This window comes from Zootermopsis nevadensis, unplaced genomic scaffold (genome assembly GCF_977971745.1).
Source record: "Zootermopsis nevadensis isolate Lab colony 2312 unplaced genomic scaffold, Znev_1.0 Znev_ptg000012l, whole genome shotgun sequence".
Lineage (NCBI taxonomy): Eukaryota > Metazoa > Arthropoda > Insecta > Blattodea > Termopsidae > Zootermopsis > Zootermopsis nevadensis.
This window is the reverse complement of record NW_028259144.1, coordinates 2,386,143-2,405,207: the sequence shown is the minus strand read 5'-3', so window position 1 is coordinate 2,405,207 and position 19,065 is coordinate 2,386,143. Positions and strand designations below refer to the sequence as shown.

Sequence of the window (19,065 nt, the reverse complement as noted above, 5' to 3'; positions counted from 1 at the left end):
CCAGTCCGAGAAAAGGATGGAAGGATCCTGTTCATATGAACCTGTCGTCAGACAGAACACTAATAAATAAATAAGAAGTGAACGACGTTTCAGAGGTGCTTGCTGTATCCATCATCAATACGAGATCAGAGCGAACTCAACCTTTCATGATCCAGTCAATCAATAATCACAACTATATGTTGTCACAGTCATGCAAATCCGGACAAAAGATGACCGAATGAAAGAAATGAAAAGTGAAATATACAGGCCTCCTGTTGAGTGAAACCAGTTTTCACACGGCCCACATGAACCAGCCGCCACACAGTCTACTTCATGCCGAAGGCAACTAACGTGGATGTCACAAGCTGCGTCATCGATTAGCGAATTGACAGCAAATATTTTCTCTTCTTTCTTATTTCCAAACCGCGGAATTCGGTGTGACTCAGTTACAATGCAATAGTCAAGTACCTGTTCTAACGCTCAACACTCAATTTGCATTTTCCAAACATTTTCTAGAAATGATTCATTAAAAGAGTTAACAAGCGCACATCACACATGCCAACATTAAGTTTCACCATATTTCTTGTAATTCTGGCTATGAGAGAATTTTTTTTTTAAAACTTTCGTATAAATTTAAAGATCTGATATTTGAAGTTCTCACGGTTCCTGAAGATCGGTCTTCTGGGCGCAGCGAAACCTTTTAGGCAGGTCGAAATGTGAAGAATCAATCCACCATCAACAACCCGAAAGATGTAGGCAGTAAGATCATTCCAAAACCCAGACGAGCAACACTTACATTTTCAGAGCCGTGAGAACCTCAAACCTACCAAGTTTGTGCAGAACACTTACGTTTGGTGCAGTAGTCGCCCTGCCAGCCGGACAGGCAGACCCGGTCGCCAGTCGGCGAACACTTGTAGTGTCCGAAACTGTCGTCCCGGGGACGGCACAAGTTGGCACATCCTGCACCATAGTAATGGGCGTCGCAGGTCACCCGGTAATCGTACCTCATCACGGCATGAGATGACCGATATTCGTCCTCAGTCCACTCCTCCCCCACGTCCAACCACCTCTGCGTTGTCAGGCGGGTGATCAAAGTCTCACCTGCAAAAACACAAAAAAATACAGATCGTAATTATGGGGCAGTGATACAAAATTTTGCAAGACGCGAGGTAACCTCGAAAATTTTTTTAAAAAAAAATTAAATGCAGCGAAACAGAATCAAACTCCTATGTGTTTACTCAATGCAGAGTAAAAACACGTGTTGCAAAGTATGAGTTCACCATGGAAACGCAACGTCGTCGTTGAATTTGAAGTTGAATATGTCTTCTGACACGCAGTCGGTACACTCTTGAGGACATAAGTGGAAAATCACACAAACGTTGGTTGTCTTCAATACATCACATTCCTAACACCTCTACATCTGTCAATGACGCAGTCCTCTAGTCTAAAAGCGAATGATCAAAATACGGAACACCCACACGTCTGCTAACTTCGTTGCGCCTGTCCACAATCACCGGAAGAACACAATCCTCGCTCCAGACACCCGCACGCATGCTTCCGGCGCGAAGTGAGGCCACGGGTTTCGGCAGGTGTTGCATTCAGGTACCGATATTTCGGTTCGATGCGGTAGCACACAAACGTTTCAGAGAAACAAACTGCCCCCCATCGTCAGTGTTGAACCCTGATGGAGAAGACAGCCACAACCTCATAAACGTCAATGAACCCCTCCAGTGTCATCATCCAAGAATAAGAAACTGTTGTAATGTTTCTACACGAAATTGATCTGAAAATTGTAGAAGACCATTTATGGTACGCATTCGTTCTGACAATTACAGGGGCACTAAAAATGTTTAAGACTATATTTGTGTTCCACGCATTACATAAACTGCAGCCAGCACCATCATTATGAAGAACGCCATAATGTTCAGTGGTTAAAGCTTCCTACCGCTTTTTTTCCCCCACTGTATCGAATTTATTTCGAGCTACAAGATTAGACTAGATCGTGTTGGATGTTTTAAAAACGAAAAGAAAAACGAAGCAGTCTGTGAGAAAATAGTTCGGTCGGAGTAAGAAACAATTAGTATTGGTTTTTAGGTTTACTGTACCGCAGACATGTCTTACAGTCAGTTGTAAAAGCTTCGACCACCTTCATTACATTGTACAGTGCGCGTGGTTACTATGACTGTGGGTAAATACCAAAAAAGCGAAATAACTTCTCACGTGTTCTGTTTTGATGGAAATCCTAAAGGAAAGAAAACATTAGAATGACCTAACTGTCGATGGAGGATAATATTAAAGGGAATCTTATGGAAATAAGTTAGGTGCGCATCAGGACGGGGTCCTTGTTAATACGATAACGAACCACGAGTTTCCATTTAAGCTGGGTAATTTCTGGACTAGACGAGAAGTTCATTGTCTTTTCGTGGCGACTTGATTGTACCAAACAGGTTCATTTTATTTTTATGCAGAGACCAACACTGGTTTTCCTCAGTTATCCAGGTTGAATGACGGGTTCGCAGAATCGATACTACTGACAATCGACCAAATCAAGTTAGTAGTTCAAATCAATGGCATTAATAATTAAAGAAAAAGAATATCTATCTAATATAATTTACTGAATAAAATATTGAAATCGAATCAATGGTGCTAACTTCAAAATAATGAAATTCCCTCCTTCTTCTTCTTCTTCTTCTTATTCTTACAGAGGAAAGAAAAAATCTCAGCGGACACGTGAATAAAGCACGCAAACACTTTATACAATCAAAACGAAGTACGGACTTCGGTTCTTTGTAAAAGTAGGGCTGAAATGCCTTTAAGAGACCATCGAGAGGCCGTATAATATAAAGAACGTTTAAAATAACAATAGCTTCGCGGTGTTTGTAAACATACCGGCTGTAACTCTCTTCAAAATTGTTTGTTTTGTGAACTAATCTTCCTTTACGATTCTCTTATTTTAAAGACGATGACTGCACAGTTTTAAAGAGCGCCCACTGACAAGTTTTTCTTATTTAAAAGAAAATATCGAACAAAATTTTAACTCCTTTTGAAGAAGGCCTCCATTAACATTTTTGTGTGCGTGTGTGGTACATTGACACACACACACACAAAGCTATAAATTCTTCTGGGCCTAAGTCAAGACTACGAACAGTGAAACAGATGTGCAGGAAAAGAAGAAGAAGAAGAAGACACAAACTTCTCCAGACAACCAGTTCTTGAGCAACAATCGATATTTTCTTTTCGTCTCGCAAGCACGACTCAGGGGCCAAAGAGAAATGCATACCACATCCATAAGCAAGTCACTTGATTTTTATATTTATTTATATCGCAGGGCGTCACGCTTTGTTGAACATACTCAAAAAAATATAATTAATAATAACTCTTCAATATCTTACACTCTTCGCCTTTTATTGAAAGCTATACTGAGCCGCCACACGAGTTCAGTCGACATCTTCGTAATTCTAGTCCTTAAAAATCCATTTTAATATTATCCTCCCAAGTGATCTACCAACTAGTCTCGGCCATAACAGTTGGGAGTCAGCGGCATACAATGTTTCAAGAAATGAGATTATTAACAGACGTGAAAATTCTCTGAATCCAGGCACACGGCTAGAACTGCAAAAACCTTCCTTCCGAAGAGGAAAATTATAGTCAATGCATAAAACTTCCACATACGAAACCCCCCCCCCCCCCCCATAAATACTCATAATTTAGAAAAGTATAAAAACAACCCACAAACCAAGAAACAGGCACCACATAACAATTATAGAACAATTTTACGATGGCCTACATTCTGAGCACTTATTTCTCCGTAAACGTTTTGTTATAACCTTCTCTGTAGTCGGTATTTAAAAGGGACGTAATTACTTTCATAAGACCTTACGCGAATTACATAAAATAAGAGACGAACGTTAAAGATCCGACCACAAATTATCACCATGACAACATAAGTAGAAAACTATTGAGGATTCTTCAGATGAGTGACAGTCGACTTCACTAATAACTCCCTAAAGGAACTCTATACGACATGTAACAAAGATAAATTAAAATTCCACATAATTTCTCTCTTTTCAGTCTGTGCATTTACCTGTTTAAGGTTCAAAGTATTTTATTATTTATAATGTTTTCTCGTTCCCATGTCAGGAGGTGTGTTTCCCTCGCAGACATGGGCGATAAAGAAGTAGCTGACCTCTTCCAAGGATACCAACTGCAGGAAGATTATTATTACCATTATATAATTTCTAGAAAAAAAAGATGACCCTAAAAACCACAGTTTCCAGCACCAACCTTCCTACTGCATACATTTCAGGAAGGTAGTTTTTAAAAGACCCCCCCCTTTCTCTTATAACACTGATTACCTTCCCTTCAACACCCTCCCCCCTCCATAGACCAATGTTCTTGAAAAAAAAATTGTGGGCTACCTACTGAACTAGGGTAAGGGGAGTGTTCCTTCACCTGGTATAATACGCAAGGGGTGACTGAGGAGTAGCAAAGGGAAGTTAAGGGCTATCTTTATCATAAGATTACATTTTTCCACGAACAAAATACAAGGTTATCATATTTTTGGGGCGAGAGGCCCCGCTGTGTGAAGTGATGAGGTCGAACATTTGGTGAGATGTTCTAAGCCAAAACAAGTCGATGCAAAGTTGCAGTGATTTGCTAAAGCACTTAACCCTTTGTCGGCGAAACTCGCCTAAATAATACTTAAACAAACTGGCCGTTCAGCAAAGGAAACACGATAATTCACCATTACAAAGACCGATTGATTAATTGATTAATGCTTAGATAAATAATCCCTATTTATTCCGAGCAATAAATACATTTTATTATTTATTTATTTTTCTGTCAGACGACAGGTCCATATGAACAGGATCCTTCCATCCTTTTCTCGGACTGGGACCTATTCATATACGTTCTTGGCAGATGATCCAGAAGTGGTTTGCCATTGCCTTCTTCTGTGTGTGAATGGAGAAACCGGGGAAGCCCCCGGAGGAAAACTCCGTGTTGCCTAGACCACGGCCTTGCCCAACACAAGTTATAAATTCGGGCACCGCCGGGAATCGAACCCGAGACCCCAGGATTACAAGGCCAGTGTTCTGACCGCTCGACCACCGTGGCGGTCAATACATACATTAAGAATCAACAAGTAGGTGGGAGGATAATATTAAAACGGATCTTAAGAGAAACACAGTGTCAAATAATAATTGTCCCTCAATATGCCACTTCGTACGCACTACAGTGACAAATATGAGACCTTTATTTGTCGTGTTTCAAAATTAAAATAAAAACGCCGTTGCAGATGCCAGGTGCTGGCACGGAAGGAAGACGGGAAACGTCGAAACTTCCATTGTGAGAAATTCAAACGATCCCTGCAAAGTGATCTACCGCGTTACAAAGAAGGAAAGTGGAAGGCCCATGTCGGCTGTTTTTTCTTTGTTTCGTTCCCCCGGATGTGTGATCGTGGTACATCCTCTGCACTGAACAAGATTCCCTGCATCACCTGTTTCCACCCCGCGGGCCCCGACCTAAGGGGTCGCTGGCTTCCGATGTGGCAGCCAGCGACCTACGTCGGCGTACCTACCACAAACCCCTAACCTCTGTCGCCTGGATCCAGAAAAAGGTGTATTGGTGACGTGGAAGTATATAAACATTCTTAACTTCGACATACAATATCCTGTCAAACACAAAGTTCAACGCGCACATAAAACACAGGACGATTATAAGACCACTCGAGAAAATGTTGGTATGAGGAAACCTTCGCATATTTCAATACATTATTCCAACACTTTCCTGAAGAGACTGGAATCAAGTAGAAAGCTGAGTTAGGATAGCGGGGATCTGGGCTTAAGAACCGAACCCGGGCCTCCGAATTACTAAAACAGGCGCTGTGTCTTCTGTGAGGTAACAACTGAAATTCTTACATATTATTTAGACGACATTCGGGCTTGAACGGGCTAATATCGGTACAAGATGGAAGCTGCCAGATTTGTGAATACCGATGTATGAAACCTACATCACGACAGTACGACGTTGATTTCAGATCATAAGAAGATGCCCAAACGTGGGTCGCTGTCCTCAACAGAACCGAGAAGAATCACTACCTATATTTATAACTGCTCAAAGAGGACGAAAATTTGGGCCCAAGAATCCGAAAGTCTTGCCGGTAGACAAATAAGGGCTGTCGAAAATTAGGTGGACTGGTTTAGCACTGACTGAGCCACAAAGCAAAGCGGGCCGGAAAGAACTTGTGACGAAGTGGAGCGAGACTGGCATGACCACACTTGTTTCCACGGGGCTCTGGAGACGAGGCTCCAACCGGAAGACACATCTTCACTGTCACAACGAGATGAAATCCAAACCACCCTCTTAAAAGATTTGGGGGGGAAATGTCAACAGCTGTCACCCGCGTGTTCTATCTATCCACTTCTCAATCTTTTTTAAAAAAATACTTCACCACTGCTTTTCTATTTAACGGCGTATAACACGAAAAACCTTTCCAATTCCATTTAACAGAAGATCGATATTTTCTGCTTTGAAATTTGAAACAGTTTAGTTACGAGGAACACTTGTCACTGAGCGTCCGTGGGAAAGTACCCCCCCCCCCCCCCCACCAACATGGGGAACATAACATCTTTGGAAATTTCATTCTCCCCGTCTTTTCATTGACAATTCAAAAACTTTGCCTTCTAAGTTGTAACAGGTTTACCTTGTCGAAGTCTTTATAATAAATCACAAACAACTTAAAAAGGAAAATAATTTTACCACATAAAAATTCAGCATTAAAATGGGTTAAACTGTGAAATGAGCTAAAAAAAAGTTTGGCTTCACATGAGAATGCAGTCTGAGTGTCCTTTGCCTTCCACAAAAATCTCTGGGGGCGACAGTAAAATCATTAAAAATAAACTCTGAAGTTAATGCCCACATTAAGTCACGATATATTATTCTTATGAAGCTTACACTTTATTCTATCCTGACACACGAATACGCGTTGTGTGTTACTCTGATATGCGAAATACATGGCGATACATTCTTGCAATGTATAAGTACGTCTCTGAGCACAAAAATGAATCCTGCACTTCTTATAACATTTGGTCCAGCTTCTCCAAATACAATGCAATAAATTTTAAAGGTCGGTGACACGATCAACATAAAGGTTCCGTTCTCAGTGCCAGATAAAGTTGTTAAGTAAAATTTTTATACACTTCGACAACGATGATTTTTTTATTCTGGAACGAACATTACATGTCTACCATAACCACGCATGATACGGACAATTTCTACATGCAGAGGGAGATAGTAACAAAACAAAATTCACGAAAGCCAGCTTTTGTTTTGTGGACACGTTTCCATGGTGATGAATACTGAACACCGAGAGCTTGCTTATACTGCTCCCAGGTCAGCTGCCACTCCGACCGCCATGAAGAACGTGAGCCAACTTAACAACAAAAAATCTTATAACAATAAAAACAAATGAAGACAAGAGATAAAAAGACATATGAGGGTGGTGAAGGGATGGAAGGGGTTAAAAATGAAGTACAACTTACCGCCGGATCGTGATGTTGCATTATCATCATGTAGGGCTTCCACGATCAAGGAGAAAGTACCCTGAAACAAAAAAGCAACGCGAGATTACAATTCTGAATACAGACAGAATATAAAGTAGACTATTCCCTTTATTTACTTTCACATACATACAAAGTTATCTTATTTACATAATATATGCATTTAATACTGACTCAGAGCAGGATAGATCTATAAAACTGAAAATAAGCACAACAACCATACTTCATAATCCAGAGTACTGCAATTTCCACCAATAAAAACGTTATAATAAATTGCTACCTACTTATGAGAGACAGCACAAAGATTGTCACAGGTATTGATTTTATTAAAGAAACCCAAGCACTGTTAAGAAGAAAATTCCAATCGAAGAACTACTTTGAAGAGTTTGTTTTAACGTCTTTCGACAATAAATTCTGTGCTCCATTCCTGACTAAGCCTAATCTACCTGCACAAAACTTAAGGAGCAGCACAGAAACAAACTTTACAGAGGCTAAAGATAACAGCTGAGCATTACCCACTATAATTAATTAATTAAAAGTACGCTCCTAAAGTAGGTCTAATCCCGGATGATTAATCAAAAAACACGATAACGAGCTATTTTCACAACGTTCATTGGAAATTGTAAGATTCATGATTGATGACTTGAGGGAGTGCCTGTAAAAAACCTCACAACCGCGCTCTAGATGCAAAATCACAGTCTCAGAATAACAGACAGTCATACGTTTGTAACAAAACAAAAAAAGAAGATAGAAATTAAGTTCTGTTTATTATGCTCATCAGGCAAACTTCCAACATATCCCTAAAAAGAAGAAATAAGACATGAAAGTTTCTAAGAAGACTTTAAAGCCAATTGATGGTCAGTATTACAGGATACACAATGGAAGATCAGTATGTATGTGGTACAGTAACGTCACACAAAAAATGCAACGCTGAAATCAATGTGCGGACGTGACATACTTTTTAAAATTGGTCACGCTTGACAGATATTACGACCGGTTTCGATTTGTTCCTGTTTTCAGTAACAAAATAGTATCCGTACCTAATTCCTTTTAGCTTCTGTTGTGTGGAAAAGTGAGGACGAATATATTTCTGTCCGCCGAGTATGTACTGCGCGTATACTTAAGCTCTGCAACTCGGTAAAGCACCACGTCGAGAAATGCGAAGTGTGATACCTCCGAGACCACTACCGCCTTCAAGGCAGAGAGAATCATACACGGGGACACTTTAAACTGAACGTCTACAATTTATAATTACCATAATCTGATTTTTATAATTCCTTAGAACAAGCATTTAAAATAAAAATTCTACTTTGAGAAAATTATTTTGAACTGTTAAACGTTAATGAGGATTAATTAGGTGGAAAGACAGTAATCTACGAGTAACATTGAGCTGTTCAAGATAAAATCTTTATTTCAGGAAAATAAATATTTGTCGTAATTACACTGAAGAAACCATGTAATGACGTAGAATTAAAAGAGAGAGAGAGAGAGAGAGAGAGAGAAAAGATTAATGTTTACTGAACAGTGTATATACCTGACAAGATCAGAACACTTAAATTGAAGTTTCTTTAAGGATCTTGTTTTTGTTATGTTTTTATAACAAGTTCAACTAATTAAATTGAATTTCCCTTCTCTGAATCTTGTTCGTTTCCCACGCTTGGGAACCGTCCCCATGGCAACGTTTCAAGCAGCTGTACTATCCCATCACTCTGTTACATTCATTACCTGCGAGGCGCTGCATACCAACGCATCCCCGCACGACGTCTAAACGGAAACGATCAGACGTCACATGACCGTCTTCCGTCTCTGTCGTTGCTAATAGATGCAAGCAAAACAATGGACAAACGAATGGTCGATTATTTCCTTTTATCTATTCAGATGGCTCCAACTTTACTCATAATAAAGGACATACCACTAGTTCAGTTTCTGATTCGGTTTCTCGTTTTCTCAACAGCGAATATATTTCACTAAACTAACTGTTCTTTTATTGACGCTAAAAGTCTATACCAATATCAGCGGTACCCAAAATGTGGTCTGTAGTCTCTACCGAAATATCACAAAAAAAGTATCCAGATTGTGGATTTGAATCTGAAATCAAAATACCACGTGAACCAATACTAGCATCAAACAATCTAGGATTAATAAAAATAAGTCAAATATTTGGAAACGCAAATTGTTTCATCATTGAAGTCAGGGCAGAGTTCCTCGTCAACAACGTAATTAAACATTACCGCTTCAGAAACTCTTCAAACGTGCTTTAAAAACATGTCAACTGCAAACAAGTAAGGACTACCTATATCTACTCTTACAAAGATACAGAATGTAAGAACTGTCATAAAAATAAAAATAAAAAAAAAATCTTCAAAACATTCTGAACGTACTACGAACTATGTAAGAAATCAACACATGCGTCAAGCCAGTATGAATCACATGTCTCTCTTCTGAATGAATGACTCCTTTCATATAACGGAAGGTGTGCATTGTTTGCCGAGTCTCTCTTTTTTTACCTCCAGTTATAAGGTCATTACGTTATGAAAATAAATAACATATTTAACCTTATTGAATGCACTGCTCTTTCGTTGCTATAGAAGCCAAGCCCTTATTATTTTTAATTGTATCTAACATCGTAAGACTTTGAACTTAATTACCTTTTCATTTTCTAAGACCATTTCGTACACAGGAGCTTCAGGAATCGACACGTCGTGCATTTTTCGCGACTATTTAGTTGTACAAAAATACAAGCAAAATTTTCTATACTATGAATCTCAGGACTTAAGGGGTTTATCTGCATTATACAAACACCAGCTGGGTTATATCTGTTTCCGGTAACAGGAAACATTTAAATGGGAATAAACAGCGCGGAAAACATTGCAGTGGCTCAGCTAACTGCACTTTTGCAATGGTATGTTCTGAGCGATGTTTTAGAAATGACCTACTGCTCTATTTAAGGCTTCCTGAGACCCCCAATACACATTCGCCCTCGAATACGGCTACTGAAACGTTCGCCGAAACGTCGGAACACCTACATCTGACGAGGCTCATCCCCCGAAAGACAAAGTTTCTCATGACAAATTACACCGCGATAAAATCTGGATGCCGTCTAGGGTTTTGCGCCGTGTAGTCTGGTAGAAGTTTACCGACGTTTCAGAGGTTCCCTGCTGACACCACCACTGCGATTATGGCGGCGGCAGCACCTCTGAAACGTCGGCCCACTTCTACCAGACTACATGGCGCAAAAACCCAGAAGATAGCCATCTTTACAATCACCGGCGTGGGAAAGTCAAGTCCCAATTCACCGCGTTAACGTTCAGGTACCAATGAAAAACCAAAGTTAATAAATTATGATTACTTTTTTCTGGTTTTTAGATCAATATTTTATGCACTGAAAGTTTTATATTAACACCTCTACTGAAAAGTTAAAAATTTACTGCGTTCTTGTTCTGATTTACAAACGCCTTACTCGTTAGGCAACTCTTCCTACCCAGTTGTCTGGCGTGTAGTATAAAGCTGTGGGCTGAACAGACTAAACCCGTGCAGATTTTGAAATGTTCAACGTGTGGGACATAGGTGAAACACAGAAAGAATCGTGGAGGGAGGACAATGAAGGTCAATTGAGAAAATATTTTAATTCCGACAAATGTTCTATATTCCAATTCGTTTGCGTGACGAGCGAACGACTCGCTACGATAGCTACCAACTAACCTTACAAGGAATTTTGCAGTTTAACTAAATGCACATTAACTTTACGTCCCACAGATGTAGCCGGAGATATGAGAAGAGGATAACATTAAAACGGAACTCGAAATCTGTATTTGCGAAAAAAAAAATTGGAAACAGCATCAAGATGAACAACACTTCAAGAACGGAAACATTACTGCAATGGGACATGTCACAAAGTTGCTGAACCGAGACTATCGCATGTGTACTGCTCACTTTTGCTTGAGGTTACTCTGATAGTTTCGACAGTACAAAACAGACCTTTTTCATGGCCAACTTGAATTCATTACATTCCACTCGCGTTTAGGTCTACGTAAAAAGCAGTTCATTGGTTATAAAATAATCAAAAGAAATGGAATTCTAGCTTCAACACAAATAATTACATGAGCTACTGCTGCAAATATACAGAATAATAAAGCCATAACTTACGTCTATTTTAATTAACTGTAAAACATAACAATTAGCTCGTATAATGGAATTTAAACTTCTCTAGTTCTCATAATGGTTACCATGGCGACGAGGATATACAAAGAGCATACAACTTCTTCACACCGGTTTGTTTCTATGAAATTTCTTACGTTCTGAGTCTCATCACATAATTCTCTCCTCGTAGTGCAGATAGAATAAGAGAGAGCGAGAGATAGAGAGAGAGGCGGGAGGAACTAAACAGTATATTTAGCAAGTAAGCGAAATGCCGCATCGCAGTGGAATTATTGATTGCATTTTGCTCTGACCCACAAACTGAAACTGTGCTGAAATGAGCCAAAATTGTATCCGATTCAAACAAAAATTTGGCCTTCTAACAGACACGTCCTCCCTTGGTAATATTTCGTATAGCCAAATCAACTGGAACTGTGATGTACTGAAGATTGAGAAATTGTAGGGGCAAATGTAATTAGTAGCAACATCGTCATTTTTACTGCCATTTATTATTACAACAATAAAGTCAAAGTAAGTTGTTAAGATACCTTAAATAATTGGTGGAAAAGTACGTCTAATTCTACAGTAGTTCATCGTTCAATTGCGTTCCCATAACAACCTAAGCTGTTTTCATTGTCCGACAACTGGAATGCGTATCAAATTGTACACATTTAACAAAAAGTAATGGGACACAAAACCGGCCAAGAAGCCTTCGGGGATCGTAAATCGGTCAAGATCTTAAACTCAGGTAGCACAATCAACATTTCAAGAGCATCTCATTTTTCAAGAAGATAAATGCTCCTTTTGTACTTAAAAAGAAAAGACCTGCCTCTGTTGCACAGTTAGAAATGAGTATGACACTTTTATAACACCTGAAGTACTATTTACCTACGCACAAGAAACACAACACGTCAACTCGTGAATCTATTCTAAAAATGCTGGTGATGACGGACATCACGCTGGGCCAACGAGGACAAGTTTCCAAGGAAACGTGAATGTTCAATGACGCACGGAAGGCCCCGACTTTACAGTGTGTCCATAATGTCTCGTTTACAACACCCTACTGGCTTTATGACCCATCATATACCACCGACGAAAGAATTTTTCTCAGAGACCGAGTCTTACAAACACTAGGTTAGTGATTCTGCCTTACAGATTCTTGTAATAGGACTTACATGAGCGATACGTGTAAGAAGTTAACACTGATTCTAGGTCTACAATGACAGATTCATTTATATGTTTAGGGTTTGTTTAACTACGCCGCCTGTACCTCAAACGAATGAGGAAAACCACGAAAAACATCAGTCAAGAAGATATCCGGTCAGATCACGACCAATATTCTCCAACTGAACACGCGACCTGAAGGTCATCGTACGACCTTTACACTTTGAACAAAACAACAAAAACAGATTACGATCTTCTGGATTGTTCCGACAGGCACTAGTACATGCCCCAAAGGTTTGGAGAAACATGTCACCTTCATCTTCAGGGCTGTAACCCAATTTAGGTCGAATCGATTCGTTTCCGAAAAACATTAATTTTTGCAAATTGCGAACACGGTGGTCTAGCGGTTAGAACGCTGGCCTTGTAATCCTGCGGTCTCGGGTTCGATTCCCGAATTTATAACTTGTGTTGGGCAAGGCCGTGGTCTAGGCAACACGGAGTTTTCCTCCGGGGGCTTCCCCGGTTTCTCCGTGGCATCCCAACAATTACTCCATTCACACACACAGAAGAAGGCAATGGCAAACCACTTCTGGATCATCTGCCAAGAACGTATATGAACAGGTCCCAGTCCGAGAAAAGGATGGAAGGATCCCGTTCATATGGACCTGTCCTCAGACAGAACACTAAATAAATATAAATAGTACTATACATGAAAACGTCTGTGGAATAATTGAAAAAAAAGGCCTTTAGCTGCAATACGGCAACACAGCAAAGGGGATCTTCCTCGTTAAATACATGATTGGAACGAAGCGAGGAGAGCAGAGTGCATGACAGGAAGCCTAAATCACAGGCGGCTCCTGTGTGTGTGTGTGTGTGTGTGTGTGGCGCCCAACAACTTAACAGATGAGGGGGTCGTAGGACAGTGACACAGTCTGGACCAGACGGGATGAGACGGTGTGCCCCAACATCCTGCGGGAAGTGACAGGCTAGCCTGGGAAACTACAGACTGTTTCAAAATATATGTCGTAACAAAGATTGGAATACAGACGGATTTGGGCAAGAAGTGTCTTCCTTCTATTTTATGAAAGTACCGGCTGCTGTAACAAGGGATCAGTGACGGCCGCTACATGAAGACGACCGACATGCATTTCTACTGGACCGACAAAAGCCCGAAGCAAAATCTGAAGATAAAAATTGAAAATTTTATGTTCAATTCACATTTCCGGTAACTAATAATGGGATGTTTATGGTCTATCGTGTAATATCTCATGAATCTGACTGATTTTGACAAAATTTCATATTGGAGATTATTGCTCGTCAGCCTCGCCTCCTACAAACTACCTGCACTAGAGCCATCAGAATTTACATTCACGAATTTACAATCCAGGGGCATTAACAGAGTAAACGCAGCAGAACTGCTACGCTATGCGCACAATTTCAAATTTGTCTAGGCCCTAGTATTATTTAGACGACCTTCACTCATCCGTGAATGGCTTTAAAATGTCCCGGAACAAAGCAACGAGGTCATAAACTATGAACTGTCTCAGAACAGACGTTTATGAAGCTTTGGCTCTCTTAGACTTGAAAGTCTTTGGGAACAGAAAGTCTCATGATCTAGAATTTTATCCGCTGTTAATACACGTAACGCGTGTTTTAACGAGTTTAAGAACTCTAAATGAAGTGCTGAGGAAGTTCTCCCCATTCAATGCCCTGCAACTGATTCATATGTTTTTACCTGGAATTTCGGTTTATACGTTTGATAAAAATCGATCTGTGACATGTTAATAAAAATAACGAAAGGGATAAAGAAAATTTAGAGGGTGGGGTGGGGGGATAAGGGACCCCCGGGGGCGGGGGGGGGCGGAAATAGTTTCCCACACTTCTTTCCCTTCGATTTATTTTCCTTTTATCCTATCTTCTTTCACTGATTGAAGACCGAGCTGAAGGATGAACTGACCATCACGATCTGAACCCATACAAAAAAACGAGGCGAAGAATTAAAAAAAAAAGCGAACGACGAACCTTTTAAACAAAAGATGGACGAAAAGAAGGGGTGTTAGATCCAGTCTGGCGATACGACAAAAATCATCAGTATACGAAGGGCCGGAGCAGCCGTAAAGAAAAACGAATTTCTCTAAAAATTAATTAGGGAACAATTTTATAAAATTGATACTGCATCGTGGCATATCTGAGGCGTGAGTAATGAAATGTCATGTCCAGAGCGACTGCAAGCAGAGGCTAAGGGATGGTTCACTACAGAAGGGTTGAGAAGGGTCGCAAGGCAAAGTAGCTTAATGTCAGATGATTGATGGATTCACAGAAACTTTGCGGTAGTCCGTCTCCTGAGACGGGGGGGGGGGGGGGGGGGGGGAAGGAAATCTGAGGAAACAGAACGGGGCGGAATCCGTTTACCTTCTCCCTGTCGTACCTAGTACGCTTTAACCCCATCTTTTTATCTCTCCCCTAAAACTCCCTCTTTCCGACGGTTATACCTGTCTCCGTTTTTTTTTTCCTTCCTCAGGGGCTCGTGTACAGCAGCACTAAATCTTCCTCCACCCCATACAACACAAAATGTTCTGTTCTGCTCCGCTCTGTGCCACTGTCGTCAACTTAAACCGTTTCTGACGCAACATTCAAAATTCGTCGTAACAGACGACAGATTGAAGAACAATGCCAACAGCTTTGAATAAAAACGGAACAAGTGCACGCAACGTTCCGCAAAATACGCCTTTCCAAAGTAAAACCTCTAAACCAAGGAAGACCATCTATTATTATATTTAAATATATAGTTCCCCTGCCTAAAACACACACACACACCACGCGTCTCCATGACAACGGTCAACTTGTTTATGCTGTTCAGTGAAATAATCGCTGTTAATTCTAAAAATTACGTACTACCATATTTTAAATCTGTGGGCGAAATTAGTTACCAATGGGATTTAAAACATTATAATTAACTAAAACGCAGGAAGTTAGTTCAAGGGCAAGACAAAGTAATCTGTGTAATTAATAATGTTTTGCGGTATTTAAAACGAATAAATTTTACATTTTTTAAAACCAGGAATTTTACAAACTTATCAACTTAATCGTTCGAGGAAGACCACAAATCATACAGTCATCTCACTGATTACAAAGCTTATGTGACGACGATGTTTCAACTGCGGAGATTAAACAGCGTGGAATTTGATGTAAGGATGGCGATCACGAACAGTGAGTGCGTGGAGAAGAATCTGGGGGGGGGGGGGGCGAATCAGCCGACACGGTCCATCTGTATCGACTGGAGACTTCGGAAATGCGAAAAACGCAGTCAGGGCAGCGGGTTAACTGAGACGAGATTCGAAGAGGTAACCTGTCGAATACAAATTTAGAGATACTGGATTCGCCATGCAGTTGAGTGGGTCGGTACGTGTTCAGTAAGCCAACAAAAACTGGTTTCAGGACAAAAAAAAAATCTTGTCTTCTAATCTGTAGTTTAAAATACGTCTGAACAGTGTCACTGAGGATACAGGTCAGTACTAATAAATTTTACTATAACGCAGGCAGAACTATTTTAACGGTGGCCCAGTGAAATTCATTTCATACTATGGTCCAGTTTTGTGCTCAGATCACGTCCATTTGATCTCTCCCACAGCATCCACAGAAGACTTAGTATTCAGACTGACAAGTATCTTCGGAATTTGAAATAATCAACTGGGTGGCTGTCGGTACTTGATAGCGAACATGGACAGCTGTACTGACAGTGCAAAAGCAAGTGGATACCTCACCCCGCTGATTCCAACCATTCTTATATAATCAATTAGTAAGTTGACGGAAGTGTGATAAGGCTCCACGCATTCTTAATTTTAACACTAGATTTCATGTCATAGTACTTGGGTGGGGTTCAAAATTACTATCTTTTCGTAAAGCACGACTTTAACTCGATATGTGAAATATCTCAAGCTATTTAATGACGCCTATTTTACCAAACGTCACAAGATTTTCAACAGTTCATAATCACTAAATAAACGTGTCTTAACTATGAGTCAGGTGTGACAGTATTTCCTCAGGCGCGCCTGTACAAGTACCATTTTCCCCTCACCCCTTGACTTCCAGATGTACAACCAACCCCATAAAACCTGAACCAACGCATGCCATATGTGACAACCAAAATATTCAAAAGGAATAAAACTTTCAAAAATACAGGTACAACAAAAGAGCCGTCCTGTCTGCCATCTGCTGTCAAAACACGGTATTAAATGCAGGGCAAGTGTTACGTGCTTAATGTGGGGGTGGGGGGTGGGGCGTTTAAAAATCGAATTCGGATACACGTGGGCGTAAACACGGTACTGACAACCACCACGTTATCTTATCACATTAGTTACTCCTTTTACTTATACTACGTTTTCTTATTTGTTTCTCTTTTTGTTTATCACTGGCTCCTCGTTGTTGGCAAAAATTTTAATAAACGAATTGAATCTTTCGCTTGTCAAAGCTGTACTTTGCGGTTAAATTGTTTCATAAAATGACCAGGCAATTCAGTGTTTGTATGATTTTCGTGCACTGCTATCTGAATAAATAAGCAAGGTCTGTGCCGCCACATATACGGCCCCATATTCTCATCTTACGAACAGCAACCAACGTATAGATTAGCCTTCTTGATACCCTGGCTGCATGGATATAAACATGTGAAATCAGTCTAAACAATGGAATAGAATTTTGTTCTCTGATAAGAAATGGCAGAAAATCATCGTTATATTTTATGCGAATGATAACTGGGTGGAGAACACAACGCGTCTCGATTATTGGTTAATTATGTTTCGATAAATAATACCTGATGACATTCGAAAACAAACAAAATCCATAAACACAAAATTCAGACTTACCGACTGTTAAGACGGTGTCATAAAGGATTACGACTGAACTGTGAGAGATTAAGGGCATATTATAAACTTAATTGAAAGTAAAAAAGTTTTAAAAACAGGAACGTCTTATATAAACGACTTAATAAGTAATACAGAGGCTCTCCTGAGCAGTTAATGGTCACTAAAAGTGTTCCAAGACATTTTCTGAACGAGAAACTTCACCAGCATAAAAAAGGCCCACTACTAGAAGTTATTCTGAGCTAATTCATTCGATCATTCGTATGAAAACCAACACCCACGCAGTTTCTCTAAAAACCTACAGAGGTTAGGGCAGCTGTTGAGTCTGAATGCATGTAATCGAATGTATTAAAAAAAAAGTACCTGACACTTTGATTTCCTTTCTCACGCTTCTTAAAATCCTACCTATTCATCATTCACGATAAAATCCTTATCTTCTGTGCTGAAACAACGTCGTCACGCAGATAAGACATCAAAAGAACCCCCAGCTCAAAGTTCCTCAATATTCTTGAACGTTGTTAACCTTTTGCCTTTCCGTACTCAACTATTAATTAATTATGTGTGAGTTAATTAGCATAGTTGTACTGTTAGTCAAGTTATACAGAGACAAATAATTAATGTTTGGATAATTACGAATTGTAACTACTATGAGAATAAAGTGGCATCTTCCTGTGCCTTCCGACTTAAACAGACTCAAATAATTTCCTGGACATTTCGCGTTCAGAACGAATGTTGGTCATGGCGATAGACATTTTGAAAAAAAAAGACGAATGTACTTAAGAGACGGTGTAAAAAATCAGTGGAAAATTAAGGGCACGGGCCCAACTAAAATACAAAAAAAATTTAAAAAAAACTCGCTTTTTGCAATGCTTTTGTTTCAAAGTTATTTTCTGGATTGTTCCCTACGCGGCGCTCTGATCGTACTGTCAACCATAACCTCATCTCCAAAGGCTTTTAGAAGTCAAGAAAAAGATTCTCGAACACATTTTTTCCAGGTCTATACCTCAATCCTTCACCATCACCCGTCTTTCTTTATTTTTCACAAAGAAACTCACACAATTACTAACATGATGTGCAAACAGATTAAATTCTTTTAAGACGAAAATAAAAAAAAAAATCCACCAACAAAAAACACACACACAACTACGCTGAAGACTACAAAATGGTTTCAGTCGCCTTGTCTAACAACTTTTATTTTTGTTATTCCGAGAAAGGATTCCGAAGTGATTAAAAATGTAATTTTTTTGTTCGCTTTTTAATAATTGTTACGTAGATCCTCAATGATCAGAGATTTACATGCCTTTCCATCATTTTTACCCCCGTCAGCTTTTGTCGTCCTGTTTTGGGACTCACCCCACAGACAGGAA

The 19,065-nt window shown here is 39.8% G+C and overlaps 1 protein-coding gene across 1 annotated transcript in view; it reads right to left on the bottom strand.

Annotated features, from left to right (window-relative positions):
* Positions 1-19,065, bottom strand: part of Delta (neurogenic locus protein delta) — a 159,178-nt gene that overhangs the window by 17,615 nt on the left and 122,498 nt on the right. Inside the window, exons 6-7 of the mRNA XM_087347573.1 lie at positions 7,521-7,581; positions 829-1,080 (exon numbers count right to left, since the gene is read on the bottom strand). Coding sequence (XP_087203699.1) covers positions 829-1,080; positions 7,521-7,581 — 313 coding nt within the window. The remainder of the gene's footprint in view (positions 1-828; positions 1,081-7,520; positions 7,582-19,065) is intronic.